This window comes from Apostichopus japonicus, chromosome 5 (genome assembly GCF_037975245.1).
Source record: "Apostichopus japonicus isolate 1M-3 chromosome 5, ASM3797524v1, whole genome shotgun sequence".
Classification (NCBI taxonomy): Eukaryota; Metazoa; Echinodermata; class Holothuroidea; order Aspidochirotida; family Stichopodidae; genus Apostichopus; species Apostichopus japonicus.
Window position 1 is genome coordinate 16,203,484 of NC_092565.1, and position 20,478 is coordinate 16,223,961.

General features: G+C 37.6%; 2 protein-coding genes across 2 annotated transcripts in view; both read left to right on the top strand.

The window, feature by feature from the left end:
- The first annotated feature begins 2,704 nt into the window (after positions 1 to 2,704).
- The window catches only part of LOC139967843 (uncharacterized), a 55,617-nt gene continuing 37,843 nt past the window's right edge, over positions 2,705 to 20,478 (top strand). The window contains exon 1 of the mRNA XM_071971972.1: positions 2,705 to 3,187. Coding sequence (XP_071828073.1) covers positions 3,147 to 3,187 — 41 coding nt within the window. The 5' untranslated portion in view covers positions 2,705 to 3,146. The remainder of the gene's footprint in view (positions 3,188 to 20,478) is intronic.
- Positions 10,176 to 16,561, top strand: LOC139967841 (insulin-like growth factor-binding protein-related protein 1). Its single transcript, XM_071971969.1, has 2 exons — positions 10,176 to 11,437; positions 14,346 to 16,561. The coding sequence occupies exons 1-2, from the start codon at positions 10,879 to 10,881 to the stop codon at positions 14,690 to 14,692; spliced, it is 906 nt and encodes a 301-aa protein (XP_071828070.1). The 5' UTR covers positions 10,176 to 10,878; the 3' UTR covers positions 14,693 to 16,561.

Sequence of the window (20,478 nt, forward strand, 5' to 3'; positions counted from 1 at the left end):
TGATATAGTTGAGAATAAATGATTAACGCATTCAGGTTTCACACGTTGAATATCCAAGCATGCTAATTGGTACTATGGCGTATGGGATTGGTCAAGGCCACTAGTCAACACGGTTATGTTGCTATAGCCTATCTTCTCCAAATAAAAATTACATGCCTAGTATCCCACACTAGGAAGTACCTATTTGTATTCATGCGTGATTCAAAGTACACTGATGTCAGTTGTGGAAGGGCATGTGTTTTGCTTTACCATCTATGAGCTCATGTAATAACAAAACAGAAGGTTAAAGAATGGCTTTATACACGGATATAGATACCATATGTTCAGTTGATTTGTCAAGGGCGACAAACGGAATCAAAAAATGGATAATTTCATGTGGATACTTTACGGTAAGATGGTGAAGAGACTTTTAAAGTTACAAGTTATTTCTCTTCGACTTCAACCTGAGCTTCAGACTACGTCGTACAATATGTCTGTATAGATTATCCAAAAGTCATATGAGACAACTGCCTATGTAGGCCTATAGGGCCAAAGAGGTCACGGATCTGCAAGGTCAATAGGCGTGGGTGCAAGGGATGTAATTTGCATCGTTATATCCCAAGAAATGTGATATTGTTAACACCCTACAGGCGTTAGCAACCAATATACGAATAATGGACTCAATTTGTAAAAAAAAAAAAAAAAAACATGATTATTACGGCGGCATGTTGTGAAATCCTTAGTGGTAAATCAATTCGAATGTTTATGCAAAACTTCACTATGTACAAACTTTGTTTGAGGAAAGAAATGTTTGTGCTGTCAGCATAAGTAGAATGTATAATTGATAAAAAATGATGTCAGTCATTAAAACTAATCGGAGGGCCAATAATAGAACAATGCGGTAAACACATTTCAAAGTAGGGCAATAGTCCTATACTCATAGGAGGAAGTAAGCCATTGCACATATTGGTAAAATAATTTCTTAACTAGGTCTTATACGTTACTTACCTGTATATATCAATCTACCCCTGCACTTGGATCACTACCTTAAAGCAGTATTTTGCGTCCTTTTCTATGATTTTTCTCAACCTCACTGACTCCACTGTGCCATAACGACATACACAACTAGCTTATATATATTTAAATCTTACTTCAAATGGTGGCATAAAAGTCGAAAAATTTGCAACTTTCAACTTTGTTTTTCTCCAAGATATTTTCCGTTGGGATCCCAATAAACCTCGCCCATAATATAAATATTTTAACACTACGAACGTCATTGACCAATTCGTAATACAACACCATGCTTGATTTGTGTACAGTCTATATGGCAGTTGTACCAGGGAGTTCCATAACAACTCCCTGGTTGTACCAACGCAAAGTCTTGAATCTATTTTTTAGCAATGGCTAATAACTAAACCTGCATCTCTGATTGGATGAATTCAAACTAGTGGGTTTGGGGGAGCTGTATGCGATTAATTTTAAATGTGGAATTTGTCGTGGACACTTTTCTCATTATCTGCAAATATCCTTAATTACTCGCCAATTAACGATGTTGGCAGGGAAAAACTTGGCTAATAACTTAGTTTGCTGTTTTGTGATTGATATATGTAAAAAACTTGATGGACATGTCAAAAAAGTAGAAAACGGCGACCAAACGCAAAGTGCTGCTTTAAAAATGTCTCATAAAAACTGGTGTCGAGGGCTAAGAATTTGATTGACAAAAACTGTTGGCGCTATTAACAAACCGGATCATCCATTTGTGAAGGTACACCGCAAGCTTGATTTCATCATCGTAAACAATAAATATACATTTTGAAGAGTAAATGACTAGCGTTTGCACAATCAAAATACCAATATTCTCAGTCCCTTTCTGCGTGTGTGTTGGTGTGGTGACATACAATTGATATATGTATATATATATATATATATATATATATATATATATATATATATACATATATATAAATATATGCAGTAACCGTAGTCGGTATACTACGTTACCATTACTATAATTTATAAATCAATGTTTTCACCTCTATGTTTTTCACCTCAAATATTTCCAGTGTTTCCCTTCAATTCTATATGCGTCCCTTATCTTCCAGTGAAAGTTGAAGTTAGGTATAGCGTGCATAGGCCTATTCACTTTACCAAGAAATATATAATTATTTTTTGAACTGGTAACGGATTTCGTTTCGTTCGCGGCCGGCTACTTTCGTCTGTATGAATTTCTTCTGGTTCGAAACGATACTATTTCTGTAACCTATTAGGCGATGCTTAGCCACTTGCCATTTTACTGCCCCGTCCATATTTTTGATATGCTAACTAAGCTGCTGCGCAAGAAAGTGTATTATCTCTAGACTAAGGTTTGGATTTGTCAGATTTTCTTGATGAAGAATGGACTTTCTCAATCTGTTTTGTGTGATGTGTCAGAAAAACAAACAGAAATATTTTGCGAGTAACATTATTTCATTATACGACAAGAGACATTGTGAAAACATTATGGTATCTTTAGTAAACGATGTGTTTGTATACATTTTGTGTGGAAACAGAAATATTTCATGACCCACACAACTTGTCAAAGGCGTGACCTTTGATCGCACTCTGTTGTCGCCACGGTGACCGACGCTACGGGAGCCATAACCATTCATACATTCTGTTCGTGTTGTTTACAGTACGTGGGTGTGTAGTACAAATCGATGTGACTATGTACTACCTTTACAAAGCAAATAGCAATTTTAAAAGGAAAAAGGCAAAATGCAAAAGAAAACACAAGATATGAAATTATTAGTTGAATATTAACTCGATCAAGTTGATGTGAAAGTTAAGTGTCGTCATAGGGATGTCCAGGTGATATTTTAACAGAAGCTTCAGTCAACATTGTTTAAATCTATAGTGAATTGATTCTTTTGTTGGTTTTACACTTTACAAAAGACCGCTCAATAATTGACTGGGATGCCTAAGCCAATAACCTAAACCAGTTATCGCATCCTGGGAACATGTATATGGGTTTTTACTTCGGACTGTGTGTACCTGGAACTATATTAGCATTTATCAACTGCTCTTAGCATTTATCAACTGTTAACGATGATTTTGTAAACTTGGGATGCTTCTTTCTCATAAAACATTTGGAAGAAGAAAAACATGAGCGGTGAGATTTGCGAGGATCGATGGCTTCTTCCGAAGTAGTACAGCATATGCTAAAAGTAGCGTAAGTAAATATCATTCAACTGTTTTCTCTTTAGACATTTAAAAGTTGAAAGATACTGATTTTTTTTTTCAATATTTTGTTATAACATTTAACATGTATGATAACACGGTAGTATAGTAATATACTGCAGTATATGTTATGGTATAAATATTACTGGGAACAATAATGATAACATTAAACCTGTACTGTGCTGATTATAACATTCAAGCCTTTCACCTAGCAACCCAAGGTTTCTGGTAGGAGAAGGGCTCGGCAAACAGGCGAGTATAATAGTCTAGTCTTCTTGATATGAGGAGGGCCAGCCCTCGATTTTAGGATTAAGGGAAGATATTCTATTGATATGGCTTTCCATGCCACCATATAGGTTGTAGCCAGTGTACTCTCTGTTACGTATTCGAATTTGAGCTTCGGGCGTGGGGGGGGGGGGGGGGTTTGGTTGAAACCTCTTTTGGGGAGTGGTCTAATTAAATTGAGAGTTGTCTTTTCCCCTTTGAGAAAGTTTTGTTTCTATAGGGGAGTTTAAATGCAAAATGGTGCTATAATTTTAACTTCATTAGTATATGTATACGTACGTTATAAGATGTAAACCGTTTTGGAAGAAAGGTTGGGTAAATGGAGAGGAGAAGGCGCATGGCTCCATGCTCCCCGAGTGCAGGGCTTCGAATTCTGCCCTCTATTTATTAATAACATCAAAGTACCTATCAAACAGTACATGTTGGGTAGTCCCTATACACAGGTGTCTAATATCTCTATATTGACACAAATGGAGATGATGTGCTTTATATTAAAGTATGAAAGTGACGATCATTGCATCAAAGTTAACAGAAAAGAATATCGTTATATGCTTATTATGGTTAATCAGGAAAACTTGCTGAGCAGTAGATCACAACTTGCCATAAAAAGAAGTAGCCTATCCATTATCATATACATCTTGAATATTTTATTTTTTTCCAATTTTCCCTGCCGTAACCGCTTCGTCGCCGATGTTTTTGTTGTTGATATTATGGTGGGTGGGTTGGGGAAGGGGGGGGGGTCAGGTAGGGAACCTCAGTCCCGGGCCCCCAGGCTGACTACGCTATTGCGGATAAGTCACCTTAAATAAACTTGACTACCGAAACAGCGGTATAAGAAAATATCGGCAAGAAGGAAGGAATACCCGATCGCTGCAATGCAAGCTGTAAATGTTTTCCATGCATGCATTGATCACTGATAACAAAACACCTGGTTTTGATCATGTTTGTAGCTCGGTACCGTAGCAACCGGTTTGAATCTCCTCAAGTTGTTCTATTTGTAAGGGTAGGATGAGCTCATTTTGAAATCATTTTCGGAGTATTTGATTCTCATGCATATTGATGTAATATTTGAGATCAATTATCAATTACAACGGCAACCACGTGACTCGGGAAGACTTGTGTTTGAGGGACTGATGGGAGGGTGATGGAACCGGCGGGCGGAGGGGCCCGAAGGGGCTGAGACTCAGCCTCGATCTCTCGAAAAGCATTACGCGTTTTCAGAAATAACGTATTAAGTCTCTGGATTAAAAAACATATATTTGATTAAGAGTGGTATTTTAAACCTTTTGCATAATGATGGAGTCACGGGCGAGGATGGGGCAGTATAGCTCCATGCACCTCCATCAGTATTTCAAAGAGTGGTCAAATCAGGGAGCTGGTTAGAGTAGCAGCTCCCTGGTCAATATTGAGGCATACCATACTCTCGCCAGTCAGGTGGGGAGGTTAAATGGTTACCGTGGTCATTTGAGCCGGGAATATACGGTGTGACAATCCTTACATGGCTGATGCTGTTAATCCACGAAAGCTCTCGTTCAAGATTCCATAATCTGGACGAACCGAATTGACGTTTCTTAGTAATCCGGTTATCATTCACAACACATGTACTTTTACCTTTGTTACAGTGATCGATAACTGGAGTACAATACGTCACTACATATCGATTATAGGTTAAGCCATACAGGACAAACTGTACGCTTCAAATCACGAACACAGTCAAATCCTTCCTTTTTCTTCCGCAAACAGTCATAGAATGTTAGCTGATTACCATCCGCTGAAACATTAAAAGTGCATGGCATGCCGGGAAGAGAACGGTGGAAAATATTGCAAGAGAGACACCAATCATGTATATTTTATGAAGATCGGTGCCCGAAATTCTAATTATGTAACTTTACTAGAATTGTGTAATGAATGACGAGAAATTTCTTTGACCTTTGACCCAATTTGCCCTTGATCGTGATTAATATAACTATAAAATGTGTCTGAGCGACGGAAATGGTGATGACGGATTCAAATTCATTTATGAATCACAACTCTTGTCAAAGTGTCGATATTTCTACCCAATGTGCAACGAAGTAAGATAATTCAAGCGGGGTGGGGAGGGGTGGGGGTACCCATATTTCAACCACCACAAAAAATATATGCAGTTATTTAGCACAAACTTGGGTGTAGACCAAATTAAAGCCTACTGTTATTTATAGCCGACATGTCGCTACCTGCATCAGAATGCCCCGTTTCATGCAAAAACATTTTACTATATATTTGGGGGGGGGGGGTAGGACACTTAGATCCCCTACAGCCTGGTCAGCTTCAGCGAGCTCAGGACCTGGATTCGCATCTCTTATGGTCAGTACTGCGCCCATTTACCGGTTCTGTGGCCGAGTGGATCAAGGCGGTGGCATTTGAAGCAATGAGACTTAGCAATCGGGAGGTTCGGGGTTCGATTCCCGGCCGGGTCATAGTAAGGTGGGTTTTTCATCCAAGAGCAATCTACGGTTTTCCCATCTGAAATGACTTTCTAAATTGAAAAGATTCCAAATTTGAGTTAAATTGTTGAACTGGAAGCCACCCGACGTGTAAGTTGTAATCCATAAGCCCTTGCGGGTTTCTCCCACATTTGTGGTCGCTTAAGCGTCGTAAAAATAACTGCTGATTATTATTATTATATATGCTAGAAAGTCAAATAAGTGGTCACCCTTGCTCAATAATTTGACTGCCCCGCCAGAGTAATTTCACACACTCCAGTTTGTTGAAGAAAAAAAAAACTAAAAATTCTGGAATTGTATTGAACGGAACCCACAGAGGATCCATTCCATCGGAATGTTTAAAGGTGACTTTGTGGTTGACCCTTTGAATAAAAGTCACATTTCACACTGTCCCTCGACGTCTGTCCCCCACCCCCTTCCCCAGGCTTTGAACCCTCTTACACCGTCCCTGGTAACCTTGAATGTTTGGTATTATTTGTCGGCCATCTGCTGCAAGTAAGGCATTGATTTTTATTGTCTTGTCTCTTCTCTTAATCCCTGGCTTGAATTATTTCAGTTCTATTCCCTGTCGATATTCCTTTGTGTTCGTTAGTTGATGTTGAGTGGCTCATTCAGTTTCAGAGGGTCAGAAAATGTGTGAACAAGTAAAATTAAATTACTTTACCAAACCTTGTTTTAGTTCCTTGTTTATATAACGATCATTACACAAATGTTGGTTGTTTGATTACTAATTCCTACGACAGTGGCAAATAACTTACACTCTTGAAATGCTTTAGCTTGCAATAAAGACAGATGTTCTTGTAGACTCAGAGCTTTTAATGCACACAAATATTTGATCAAGAGTCGTAGGGTAAATCGACAACTTGGAAGTATACCCGTTATAGATCAGAGAGTTGTTCTCCTTCCGTCGGGCGGACACAACTCCAAGTGGGTCTTCGCAATTGGAAGCGGACAACAGTGAATTCTTCTGCGAGCAATCCCACGAAAAAACGCAGAATTTATCAATGCTAGACATATTTCACCTAAGTTATGTCAAAAAAAAGGAAAAAAGAAAAAGACAGAGAGTATTTCCCCACCTCATCTGTAAGATCGACTGACTAACGACTAGTTCAGTAAACCCTTATACATATGGATGGTGTGAGATCATTTTGCCACGTCTTAAATTGACAGATATATGCAAAAATATACTTAAGTTATGGATAAGCATGCCGTAATTTTCCTTGTCCTGCGTATCATGTTTCTACTGTTGATAAAACGGCGACGTGTTATAAGAAGCCGTACATTTTAACAGCTCTGATCCAGACGCGTGGAAAGTTTATAATCGGCTCTGATCTTCTTATGTGTATAGCGCCATCTATCGCCCAAGTCTATACAGAGTGTTATGCTTCTACCCAATGGCGGAAAAGACAACTCTGTATGGTTAAAATAAAATAAAAGGTACAGGGGTAACCTAGGTATATATATATATAGGTAATTAACGGGTACAGGAATGTCCATACACAAACAGCTACTTTAAGTGATGACTATCAGCTCCAAAATATTGGTCATCTCGGAAGTACACTAACCGTTGATAGAATGAAATGATAACAATAGCGTTTCGTACCCAGATTGATCAATCCCAAGGAGTATCAACACTCCATCGAAAGCAAATTGGTATGCTTTGATTCACCACATATACGTACAGTATATATATGATAATTAACTTGTTAACATCTTTCATATAGCAGATATAGAAAACAAGGTGTAAACTGCAGCTAATTGAAACTGTTCAAAATGATATAATATTCATTATTGATCATACAACATATCTAGTCCAACCAATCAATTCCATGGTGATTGAATTTTTGTATCGATCAAACAACGAAGATTTACCCAGACATCAACACCCACTCCCCACCCTTTACTTTCAGTGTTCCCATCAGGCACTATAAGAGTGCTAAACTAGACAAATATCATCTCAACCAGTAGTTAAATACTTGTGGAGTATAGCTGTATATATTTGCTAGCAAAACTTGGAGCAGCAATCAATAAACCATTGTTTTCATGTTTTCAGATTTGCCATATATGTTGGCAGTAATGTTTGGTGTACAGGTGCACCGACATTCACATATTAAAAGGAAGTCCTTGCGCCACATTAAAGATGTAAATGTGTGATATGAATCAAGAATAGGATATGAGTGTGCCTGATATCAAGATTGATGGGCAGGTAGACAAAATAAACAAAGTTTAAATATAACCTGTAAGTTCTAATAGTTTTGTTTTACCGGTAAATCTGTTCAAACTTATAGTTTGAATATACACGCATTGACGCATTGTCCAATCATGCGTGCACTGCGGAGGTTCCGTATATATGCTTTCAAAGGACAACTATACTTTCACCATGGTGTGAATGATATACACACTAACATACCATAGCCGAATATGGGTATGATTTATACAGAATCTATTCTCAACAAAATTCATAGTCCACACTTATATATTCACTCATATTTGTATTAACCATCAAAAGTAGTCCCTTGGGAAAAAAGATATATATTACGTATTTTTTTGTTGACCAGATTACCTGTCAATAGTTGAAATATATGGCTCTATTTATGCTTTCGCTGGGATTATACTTCTCTCAAAGATTATAGATTGCAAAGTTCAGTCTTAAATTGAATTATAAAGTAACATTTCAAATTCTGTTGGGTAATAATGGTATACTAATTTATAAGGAAAGTATGTTCTGTAAATACGTCATACTCTTGTATATCTAACAGTTTTAATTGAATTTTTCAATCTACTTAACTGATTAAATTCCTTTGATTTCAATCGATTAGATTGAGATAAATTTGATCAGTTTCAAAAGTGAATCACATCATCGAATAAACTGACAAACAATCAATAAGATTGGTTTACAACCGATTAGATTGAAATACAACCGATTAGATTGAAATACAACCGATAAGATATCACTGCAATTCATTGAATTATAATGCAATCCAGTACATTTGCTGTTAGAATGTAATGCAGTCGATTTAGATTGAACATATCGGGAATAAACTAAAATACGATGATTCAGATGGAAACTCAATCGATTAGAAATAAATACAACCGACAAGAATGAAATATAATATATTAGATTGAATTGCAAAATGCCAAATGTAACCAGTTAGATTGAAATGCGTTTATCAATACAAGTAAGATCGCATGCTTTATTTTCATAACCTAAGGTCAATTACCAACGTATATGAATATGATTATATTCCGTTTCGACAAATCTCCTTCGACAATAAGATGCGTTGTATTGGTCACGATCCACTTCGAGAAGAGTGATACTTATAATATTCTTAAAACTATTCTCGACTTCATAATTTTGTTCTATATTTCAAGAGAGGGTATATACAATCTCAAACAGCAACCCTTTTTCCATGGGAATATTAATATGATAAATTAAGTATAAGTTTATTATTTTAAAAAGAAGTCCTTTTCGAAAAGTGACTGTCGTTTGCCGGTAATTAGGGAAGCTCGCTCGGATGATATGCTAACAACTTGGTCTAGACATCAATAACTGCTTCACCTAGATCAGATAATTGGCAGGAAGTCAGCTTGCCTTGCAAGTATCTTTGTTTTAAAGATAATGACATATAGCCTATATACTGAAAGGTGTGTCTAATGTTAATGCCGTATATTCGCGCATTGTGGGTGCTATTTCTCAAGCAGGCAGCTCAGCTCTTGTTTGTGTCGACATCACATAAATGAAAGGAACATAACGTTCGCACATCGCGACACTTTCGAATTAATACGTGTATATATTCGAATTAATACGTGTAGGAATTAATGCGTGTATATATATTCCAATTAATCCTCATATGTATTCGACTTAATCCTCATGTGTATTCGAATTAATACGTGTTTATATTCGAATCAATACTAGGCTATATTTACGCCTTAATAGGCAAATTATATCGAATTAATACGCGGATGTATTCAAATTAACACGCGGATATATTGTGCGGTGTTTGTCCCACATGGCTTGCCATAGACGAGTGGTTAGCTGATCGTCATGTGAATGCGTGCATGCACTCTCTTTAATGTTACGCAGCTAGGTTACAGGGTGAAAACCGTGACTCAAATGAAAGAGATCAAGACTCGAGAGAAAACTAATTCCCTAATGTTTACTTAAACGGATGCAAAAACCACTTTTTGAATTCAAAGAAACTATCGTCAGGTAGACCTTTCGTAAGGTTTCGCTAACGCATGGTGTTTCCTTTGTCGATGTTTTACGTATGACAATAAACTTGCAATTTATTACGATATGCTATTGACCCTCGCCAAAAACTTCCTGTCTTCCACGAATGTCAAAGTTAACGATAGTATGTAACATATACTAAACAAACTGCCAAGTTTATTCCGAAGTCTTCGCCGATAGCGTTTTAGGAGTGGAATTTAATTTATCGGCAAATGACGTTATGTTTTTGTACCGCTCCAGTCTTCACGAAACGAAACTAAGTACAGGCAGACGACATGCATGCACGCAGACGGACATTTCCTGTCTCAAAAATAGCTAAGTGAGAAATTATGTTGCCATAGTGACAGCCTTTGTGTCACTTTCCAGAAGCGCCCTACCGCGTTGACATTTGGAATAGCTGTAAATGATCGAAGAAGACCGCTAACTTCAACCTTATACTGTTTTGACTTGAACAATGCAGTTCTCCCAAGAAGTTACTCGTACTGTTGTGGTTTCGCTAATTTGTTCGAATTTGTAGCGATGTGAAGATAACAAGACGACCTCAACATTTTAAAATTTTCCAGCAGAAGGGGTCTGGGACAACAACCGTGGAATTGTTGTTTGCGAAACTTGTTGTACAGATTGTAAAAGGGATATACCGAGCTGAAATTTCGAGGACCCGTTTGATGGTCGTCCTTCGTCATCATGTGGTTTAAACTTGCTTTTCTAACTTGGTTAACTGTTTTGTTTTCGCTGGCGACTGGAATCCTGGAAGATCTGGAAGATCTATCATACAGCTCAAGTTACGAGTCATCTTGGGATCTACAGGAGGATTGTGATTGCGTAAGCAAAGTGTGCCCACAGGTCCCCGCTAACTGCGCCCATGGGCTAGTCACCGCCCCTGGGGACTTGTGCGGTTGTTGTTACGTATGTGGGAACGAGGAATGGAAATACTGCGACCCAGATCCTACCATGTATCCAGAATACTTCGCTTACTATCTTCCGTGGGAGAAACCACCCCCGAAACCCATGTGGGACCCACAAGAATACAAGTTTGGGCGTTGCGGCTGGGGATTGCAGTGTCGTTTAAGGGAGGACCTCGGCCCAGTTAATTCTCTGCCTGTATTTGTCTGTACGTGTCAGGACGAGGACATTGTATGTGGATCCGATGGAAAGACGTATGAGAATCCATGCAATCTGAGAGAAGAAGCCGTAAAGAACGGGGCACCAGTAGCCATGAAACAACGGTCCATGTGCCTTGGAGGTGAGTTGGATATTTTGTGTATATCTGTATGTATGTCTCTTTGTGCGTATCGACTTCCTCATCGTGTTTCGCTTTAGATTGCTAAGTCGTTAGTCATTGGTAAATTAATTTTATTGGGATTAATTTTGCGGGTTTTGTTTTCCTTGCTTGTTTACCAACTTTGATACCAAACAAATTTTTGTTAGTTATCGTAACGAATACAGCCAATCAAAACAAAATCAGATTTATATGAAGAATATGAAAATAGGCTATATTTGAGCTAAGTTGATTGTGTACGTCATAAAAAAAGGAAGGTTAACTTATTGGAAGTACTTTAATACACTGACTTGGATTTTGTTTAACCTTTTGGCATTAAAGCAGCTCTGCATGTTGGTTATCTTAGGCCATAACGAGGCTACGACAAGCATTCGGTAATCTAAAATGTTCCCTCTCCGATACTTTCTGTCTTATTAAATTCTGAAATTCGTACAGGGCAGTGAATGATTTATAGTCACAAAATCTGACAAACTGAACGACAGCTTACTTTTTTTTTGAATATTATTTTTGTTTATCTTGATCTTATTAAGAGTCAAAAATATCTTTATTGCATGTTGTTGCTTTTTATGGGGAAAATGTGTTATTTTTATTTTCAGACAAAGATGATAATGGTATAGTTGTGATAGCGTAGTGACTTTGATGTTAGTGGTGGTTATGATGATTGTGGTGGTGTTGATGGTGATTGCGGTAATCATGGTTGTGATGGTTGTGATAGTCATGATGGTGGTGGTGCTGGTTGACAGTGGTGGCGATGGTGATGATGGTGATTGTGATGTTGGTCGTGGTGACGGTGGTGATGGTGGCCATACCAAACTGTTCGTGCTACTCGTTTTTTATATGCACTTTATCTGCAATTCAGATATTTTGGGTAAGCATTAACTCCCCCCCACCCCCTTCTCATCATCACCACCCTCTTGGGAAAACGCCTTTTTTTTGGGTAATAAGGCCACAACTCTTCCTATGGACCAAGTTAAGAAACTGAAATATTAAGAACAGGTTTTCACAAAAAAACATGGAATGTTTGCGTCAAATTTTCTGCATTTTCTGCCAAAGTGTGGCCACTATATATATACAACTGCCTTGAAGAATTATTGAAAGCAGCTGTCGGGTAAGCCTTCGGCAAAGGGGTTTTAGAACAAACATAGTTCAATTGATTAAGTTTGGAATTTCAATTCAATTTAAAATCAAAACAAAGAAATCAATAAATACAAAACAAGTAGAATAAATAAACAAAGACAGTACATCATCCTTATTCGCGGGTCCTCCAGTAAATTCTATCATCAATATTAATATCATGAGAAGTTATTCGATTGTTTATAAATATGTGACGGTTGTGTTTATAACTTAAACTTGGCTATCCCCCTAAAGTCATATCCATAACATAGATCGGATTTATAGAGCACTATGATTTTAGTCACGTTATAATGGGAGAATGACTTCTCAACAAGACGGTTACCCTCGGTCTACAGGGTGACATTTTGTAACCCGAGAGAGGAGACGCTATGGTATTGAAATTCTTCCAAAAAAAAGAATAAAATAATAATATAAATAAAATAAAATGACTGACGAAGGCATATATGTTGACCTCGACCCACAGTTTTCCCCAGGGGTGTCTCTCCGGGGAGTTAATAGCCACCCATGTAAGGGTACATGGCGTTTAGATGGATAAACTTTTACAACTGGATGGGCGTGACCATCGTGATGGAAATAAAATGGCCAGAATTTTTGTAGTTAGGTTTAAATGTTGAAAGTATAGTATGTATGCTTGGTAGTCATGTGAATAAATATAGTAAATATATAGAGTATAAAACTGATATGGCAGTATGTCTCGAATGTTTAGTTAAATTTACCTACGAGTAGAAAGATTTTCAATTTGTTCATGAAAACATGATCTGATTTGACTTTTTATTGATATATTTGCTAGATTAAATTAGTGATCGAAAGAAATATATTTTGCCTTTATGAAAAAGGGTACTTCCGGAATCAACTATTATAGCAATCACGATTGTAATAAATACATATGACCGTTTAGTTTAAATCATTGAAACTTTATGTTTCACAGTAAGAATATAAAGCTAGGTTGTTATAATAAAACTCGTTAGGCTACATTTTTGTTCTAATATATACTTCTAACGACACGAATGTTCAATCTGTAGACCCTCGTATTCTGAAGTTTCTTCCATCCTTCAGCAGTAAGTTACCTAAATCCCTTTGGCCTACTAATCAACCGATAAAGTGGTCACATTCTTTGGTAAACATCGACTGAACTTGGCTGTCAAGCGACTGCATTTTCTGCCCAGCATGTTTCCTAAAGTTCTCATCACAAAGCTGACCTTGTCGATATTCTAAAGGTTCAAATTGGTTTTTAATGTCCCAGATAGATGAAAAATAACTTTAGAAGGCCATCAAATATTCTGTTAACTTATAGTCAATTGCGATATCAAATATATAGGCCTAATTACACGGCGCTCCTATTGAGAGGTTGGAAGATTTGTTATTCAGAAATTTCGAGGTACATAGGATCTGTTACAAAGCATCGAACGGCCGAAATGCCAACGAATATTCGTACGAGTATAGGGAAGGGTGAGGGGGGGGGGGGTGGTGGCGTTCATTCGTGTACAAGCGTGGCACTGGGTTGTAAAAAGATACTCATAACCAGTACTTTTAGTTACTTCTAACATCTTCTTAAGAGATAAAGCGGGGGAAGATATCGACAAAACAAATTCGGCCGGATTTTTTGTAGATCCGGTCGGAACGGGCACCGGATACCGTCTCTTATTATTTGGCCGGTGTAAATAATTTCGGCGCCTTCCTATATTTGAGTATATCTCCCATCAAATCAAGTCACAATTTTTTTACTTTACCATTACAGAGCCGATTATCGCCACACCGCCACAAAATGTCTCGGTCACAGAGGGTTCTGTAATCCTTCTTTCATGTGAGGTCAATTCTAATCCACCAGCTACAATTACGTGGACCAAGAACCATAATTTGATGGAATACCGGGGCCCTAATAGAAGGAAGGCCATCCACAGTAGGCCTGGGATCAGCATTTATACAACGACCGGCTGGTTAAAGATCTATGGGGCCCGAAAGAACGACATTGGGACTTACAGATGTGTAGCCACAAATGAATACGGGGCGGTGTCTGCTGCCTCTGATGTTAGGACGGTGTCTGCTGGCACTGTTGTTGAGACCGTCAATCTTGATACTCTCTAAAGGACTAGACAGTCTAATACATACCGGGGTTGCTAGGGTTACTTTAGTAGGGCGTGGCTAATTTTATCTGAGGAAGACGAAACACGTTACGTTTTTTTTCTTTTTCAAATCGCCACATCTGCCCATGGAGCAACGATAAATTTTGGTTTAGGCATAGCCTATAGCTCTCAAAGGTTTGCGAATGAAAATGACTTAACAATACAATAAATTAATGAGAAACATGTTTTTTGTAGTAAAGAATTAAGTAAACGGAAAACGCCAACTATAGAAAATGCCAATGATTGTATTTATAACCACATCTCTCTTTTGGATACATTAATATGTAATTGATTAGGACTATACTTGGCTTGGTAAAGACCTAAAGGGTGACACAAAGTTACAACTTACGCAAAAAATGCAGCGTTAAATTAAAATGCAGTTTAGTCATGGTAAGGGCGGGAAAAAATTACTCAGTTGCTTAGCAACTATCAGGTACGGTCTGAAGTTCAAGTTTCATGTCAAACTATATACACCACTATAAAGTACATTTGTTAGGTTAAAATGCTCATCGTTACTAAAGTATGTCACAATATTTTCTTGGAGGAAGTTTTTTTAAGAAGATCCAACCAAATATTTGAAGTGACAGTTATGAATTTGAAGGGATCAAAGAGGTATCCCCTCTGGTAGTAGACTAGTCAAATTCTATAGGCTTTTACACTTCCAACCTACATAGGCGTAGGAGGCGAATATTTCTGTGAAAATTCGGGCAATATACTGAGAATTTTTCGGGCACCTAAATTTAATAAATTGCAATGATGTAGCTAAAGGAAATCAATGGTTTAAAAAAAAAATGATTGCAACGATATCCCCCAAAATTCTAACCAATGTGGAAGGGTAATAACACGGCAAATGATTGTATGTAATTGGCATGTGATGTTATAACCGATGCATGCCTGTATGATATATACATTAATATGTTGAATGCGCGTGGAACGCGCGAAAATTTTTGGTTATATTTTCGGGCAAGTCGTTACAGCCTCCTCCTCCCCCCCCCCCCAATCAAATTGGGCCCCTACGCCTATTCCTACATATATCCCACACTAGTCGTTAGTGTCTCTTGCCTAAAAGTCTTCCTATGGTGTGAGGAGTGACCTTGTAGATAGAACGCACTAGGAGGAAGAGTTAGGCAGACATGCAGTAAAGTCAAAATGAATAATAAGTGATTTACTCTCTCCATATGTCTATATTTTTCCTGCGGGCACAGTAATAAATATGAAAATATAGCTGTTTTCAGTTTACCCTAATTGACAGCAATTTGCAGACAGCAATATTAAGTAGTGCTATTACCTGCTTATTAAGATCAGTCAAAGCGTTCACTGCGGACCATAAATTCATTTTGACCTTTAACCTCCCGTCACAATTCTTCCTCTCGGCGTCGTAAGCAGCACAGATGATGAATGAGAACCTATGAAATGTTATAATTTAAATCGTGCTTAAAATAGTGAGATTTTACCACGTTTGTAAGACAAACAGAGTCGGCTATGCTTAACGAATTTGCTGGTTGTTGATTTATTACTACAAACATCGAGTCCGTAATAGCTATATGTGTGTATCAAGCAAATTTTGGGATTGATTTTGGGGAAAGGCTCTCTGTTCGATACCAATGCAATTTTCTTAGCGACGAATTTTATTCTTTAAAATGGTCCATTGAGAAGTATACTTTGGCTATACAATATGTTTCTACACGCAAGGTTATGCTAATGTTTAGTGTCGAGATGTGTGGGGGATATGGGAGGTTGTACACCCACATCACCCCTGGTTGCCTGGCTATACTTTTGTTCGAACTGATACAGATGTGTGAGAAATAAATTTGAATTGTATCGAACTGTACCAATTAGCGAATGCCTCATTTGTACACTAACACTAACATTGACATTTACTAATATAAGTCTGTATATGGTACACATACTGCAACGACTGCAACTGCTAAATATGTAAAAAAAAAAAAGAAAAGAAAAAAAAGGAGAGTAAAAGGAAAAGTTTGAAAGAGATTCAGAGTTGTACCGTTGTAACCTTTAGGTTGAACTTTAAGTCGTAAATTTATCCCGGTGCGTTGATGGAAGCCACTAAATACTAACCCCTACAGCGGGTCGGACCATTTCGAGTGCCCTCGGAACTCGGTTTCGGGTGCAACTGTGCTCGGCGCTCTCGGTTCCCGAATTACGTTATTTTGCCCAGGTCTCGGAAGTTAGTTGACTCTATGTAATAACTTGTGAGACCTGCTACTCGAGATAGAGATAGATATAATAGCGGTTTGAAACGGTACTTGTTGTTTTTAAATGATATTTGTAAATAACCAGGTCTTGGAGGTTAGTTGACTCTATGTAATAACTTGTGAGGCCTGCTAAGAGATAAAGATAGATTATAGATATAATAGCGGTTTGAAACGGTACTTGCAGTTTTTAAAATGATATGTACACAACCAGGTCTTGGAGGTTAGTTGACTCTATGTAATAACTTGTGAGGCCTGCTAAGAGATAAAGATAGATTATAGATATAATAGCGATTTGAAACGGTACTTGCAGTTTTTTAAATGATATATGTACACAACCAGGTCTTGGAGGTTAGTTGACTCTATGTAATAACTTGTGAGACCTGCTACTCGAGATAAAGATAGATATTATAGCGGTTTGAAAAATTGAAACGGTACTTGCAGTTTTTAAATGATATTTGTAAAATAATCAGGTCTTGGAGGTTAGTTAACTCTATGTAATAACTTGTGAGACCTGTTATTTGAAATGACGATAGATCTAAACGTTTGAAGTGAATTTTGCGTAGCGGCTCGGTTCATCGGTAAGGATCCCGAGCGAGAATGACCTCACAGGCCAAGTCCCGCTCGCGATGTCGGTCGCATATGCTGGTATCTCGACTGGGCCGGCGCGGCCGGGTGCGTGCGGACCCGGCCGGCCAGGGTACGGGCCCAGGTTGGTCAATCGCGGTATACCGGAGTACGGTGGGGCTGAAATTGTGGAAGAAAACGCCTCTTTAATTTTATCGACCTGCTTTCTCGTTTTCAAAGGCATCCTTGATTGTGATAATATGTTCATTTTGGCAAACGAGAGATTTGTTCTTGTAAGTTTTATTCAAATAGGCCAGGCCAACTTACACAGAACGATAGTCTGATTGTATTGAAAATGATGAGAGATTCTAAAAACCTTTAAAAAGTAAAAGTGGGAAAATAGGAGACAAATACACAAATATCCAAATATATCACGGTTTATTCTCGACATTTTAAGTTAACACATGTATATAAGAAAGCTGCAAGAAGGCCTACTGTTGTATTTATCTTCATTTCAAGTAGCAGGTCTCAAAGGTTATTACATAGAGTCAACTAACCTCCAAGACCTGGTGGTGTACATATATCATTTAAAAACTGCAAGTACTGTTTCAAACCAATATATCTATCTTCATATCAAGTAGCAGGTCTCAAAGGTTATTACATAGAGTCAACTAACCTCCAGGACCTGGTGGTGTACATATATCATTTAAAAACTGCAAGTACTGTTTCAAACCAATATATCTATCTACATATCAAGTAGCAGGTCTCAAAGGTTATTACATAGAGTCAACTAACCTCTAGGACCTGGTGGTGTACATATATCATTTAAAAACTGCGAGTACTGTTTCAAACCAATATATCTATCTACATATCAAGTAGCAGGTCTCAAAGGTTATTACATAGAGTCAACTAACCTCTAGGACCTGGTGGTGTACATATATCATTTAAAAACTGCAAGTACTGTTTCAAACCAATATATCTATCTTCATATCAAGTAGCAGGTCTCAAAGGTTATTACATAGAGTCAACTAACCTCCAGGACCTGGTGGTGTACATATATCATTTAAAAACTGCAAGTACTGTGTCAAACCAATATATCTATCTACATATCAAGTAGCAGGTTTCAAAGGTTATTACATAGAGTCAACTAACCTCCAGGACCTGGTGGTGTACATATATCATTTAAAAAACTGCAAGTACCGTTTCAAATCGCTATTATATCTATAATCTATCTTTATCTCTTAGCAGGCCTCACAAGTTATTACATAGAGTCAACTAACCTCCAGGACCTGGTGGTGTACATATATCATTTAAAAACTGCAAGTACTGTGTCAAACCAATATATCTATCTACATATCAAGTAGCAGGTCTCAAAGGTTATTACATAGAGTCAACTAACCTCTAGGACCTGGTGGTGTACATATATCATTTAAAAACTGCAAGTACTGTTTCAAACCAATATATCTATCTACATATCAAGTAGCAGGTCTCAAAGGTTATTACATAGAGTCAACTAACCTCCAGGACCTGCTTGTGTACATATATCATTTAAAAACTGCAAGTACTGTGTCAAACCAATATATCTATCTACATATCAAGTAGCAGGTTTCAAAGGTTATTACATAGAGTCAACTAACCTCCAGGACCTGGTGGTGTACATATATCATTTAAAAACTGCGAGTACTGTTTCAAACCAATATATCTATCTTCATATCAAGTAGCAGGTCTCAAAGGTTATTACATAGAGTCAACTAACCTCTAGGACCTGGTGGTGTACATATATCATTTAAAAACTGCGAGTACTGTTTCAAACCAATATATCTATCTACATATCAAGTAGCAGGTCTCAAAGGTTATTACATAGAGTCTACTAACCTCTAGGACCTGGTGGTGTACATATATCATTTAAAAACTGCAAGTACTGTTTCAAACCAATATATCTATCTTCATATCAAGTAGCAGGTCTCAAAGGTTATTACATAGAGTCAACTAACCTCTAGGACCTGGTGGTGTACATATATCATTTAAAAACTGCGAGTACTGTTTCAAACCAATATATCTATCTTCATATCAAGTAGCAGGTCTCAAAGGTTATTACATAGAGTCAACTAACCTCCAGGACCTGGTGGTGTACATATATCATTTAAAAACTGCAAGTACTGTTTCAAACCAATATATCTATCTACATATCAAGTAGCAGGTCTCAAAGGTTATTACATAGAGTCAACTAACCTCTAGGACCTGCTTGTGTACATATATCATTTAAAAACTGCAAGTACTGTGTCAAACCAATATATCTATCTACATATCAAGTAGCAGGTCTCAAAGGTTATTACATAGAGTCAACTAACCTCCAGGACCTGGTGGTGTACATATATCATTTAAAAACTGCAAGTACTGTGTCAAACCAATATATCTATCTACATATCAAGTAGCAGGTCTCAAAGGTTATTACATAGAGTCAACTAACCTCTAGGACCTGGTGGTGTACATATATCATTTAAAAACTGCAAGTACTGTTTCAAACCAATATATCTATCTACATATCAAGTAGCAGGTCTCAAAGGTTATTACATAGAGTCAACTAACCTCTAGGACCTGGTGGTGTACATATATCATTTAAAAACTGCAAGTACTGTTTCAAACCAATATATCTATCTTCATATCAAGTAGCAGGTCTCAAAGGTTATTACATAGAGTCAACTAACCTCCAGGACCTGGTGGTGTACATATATCATTTAAAAACTGCAAGTACTGTGTCAAACCAATATATCTATCTACATATCAAGTAGCAGGTTTCAAAGGTTATTACATAGAGTCAACTAACCTCCAGGACCTGGTGGTGTACATATATCATTTAAAAAACTGCAAGTACCGTTTCAAATCGCTATTATATCTATAATCTATCTTTATCTCTTAGCAGGCCTCACAAGTTATTACATAGAGTCAACTAACCTCCAGGACCTGG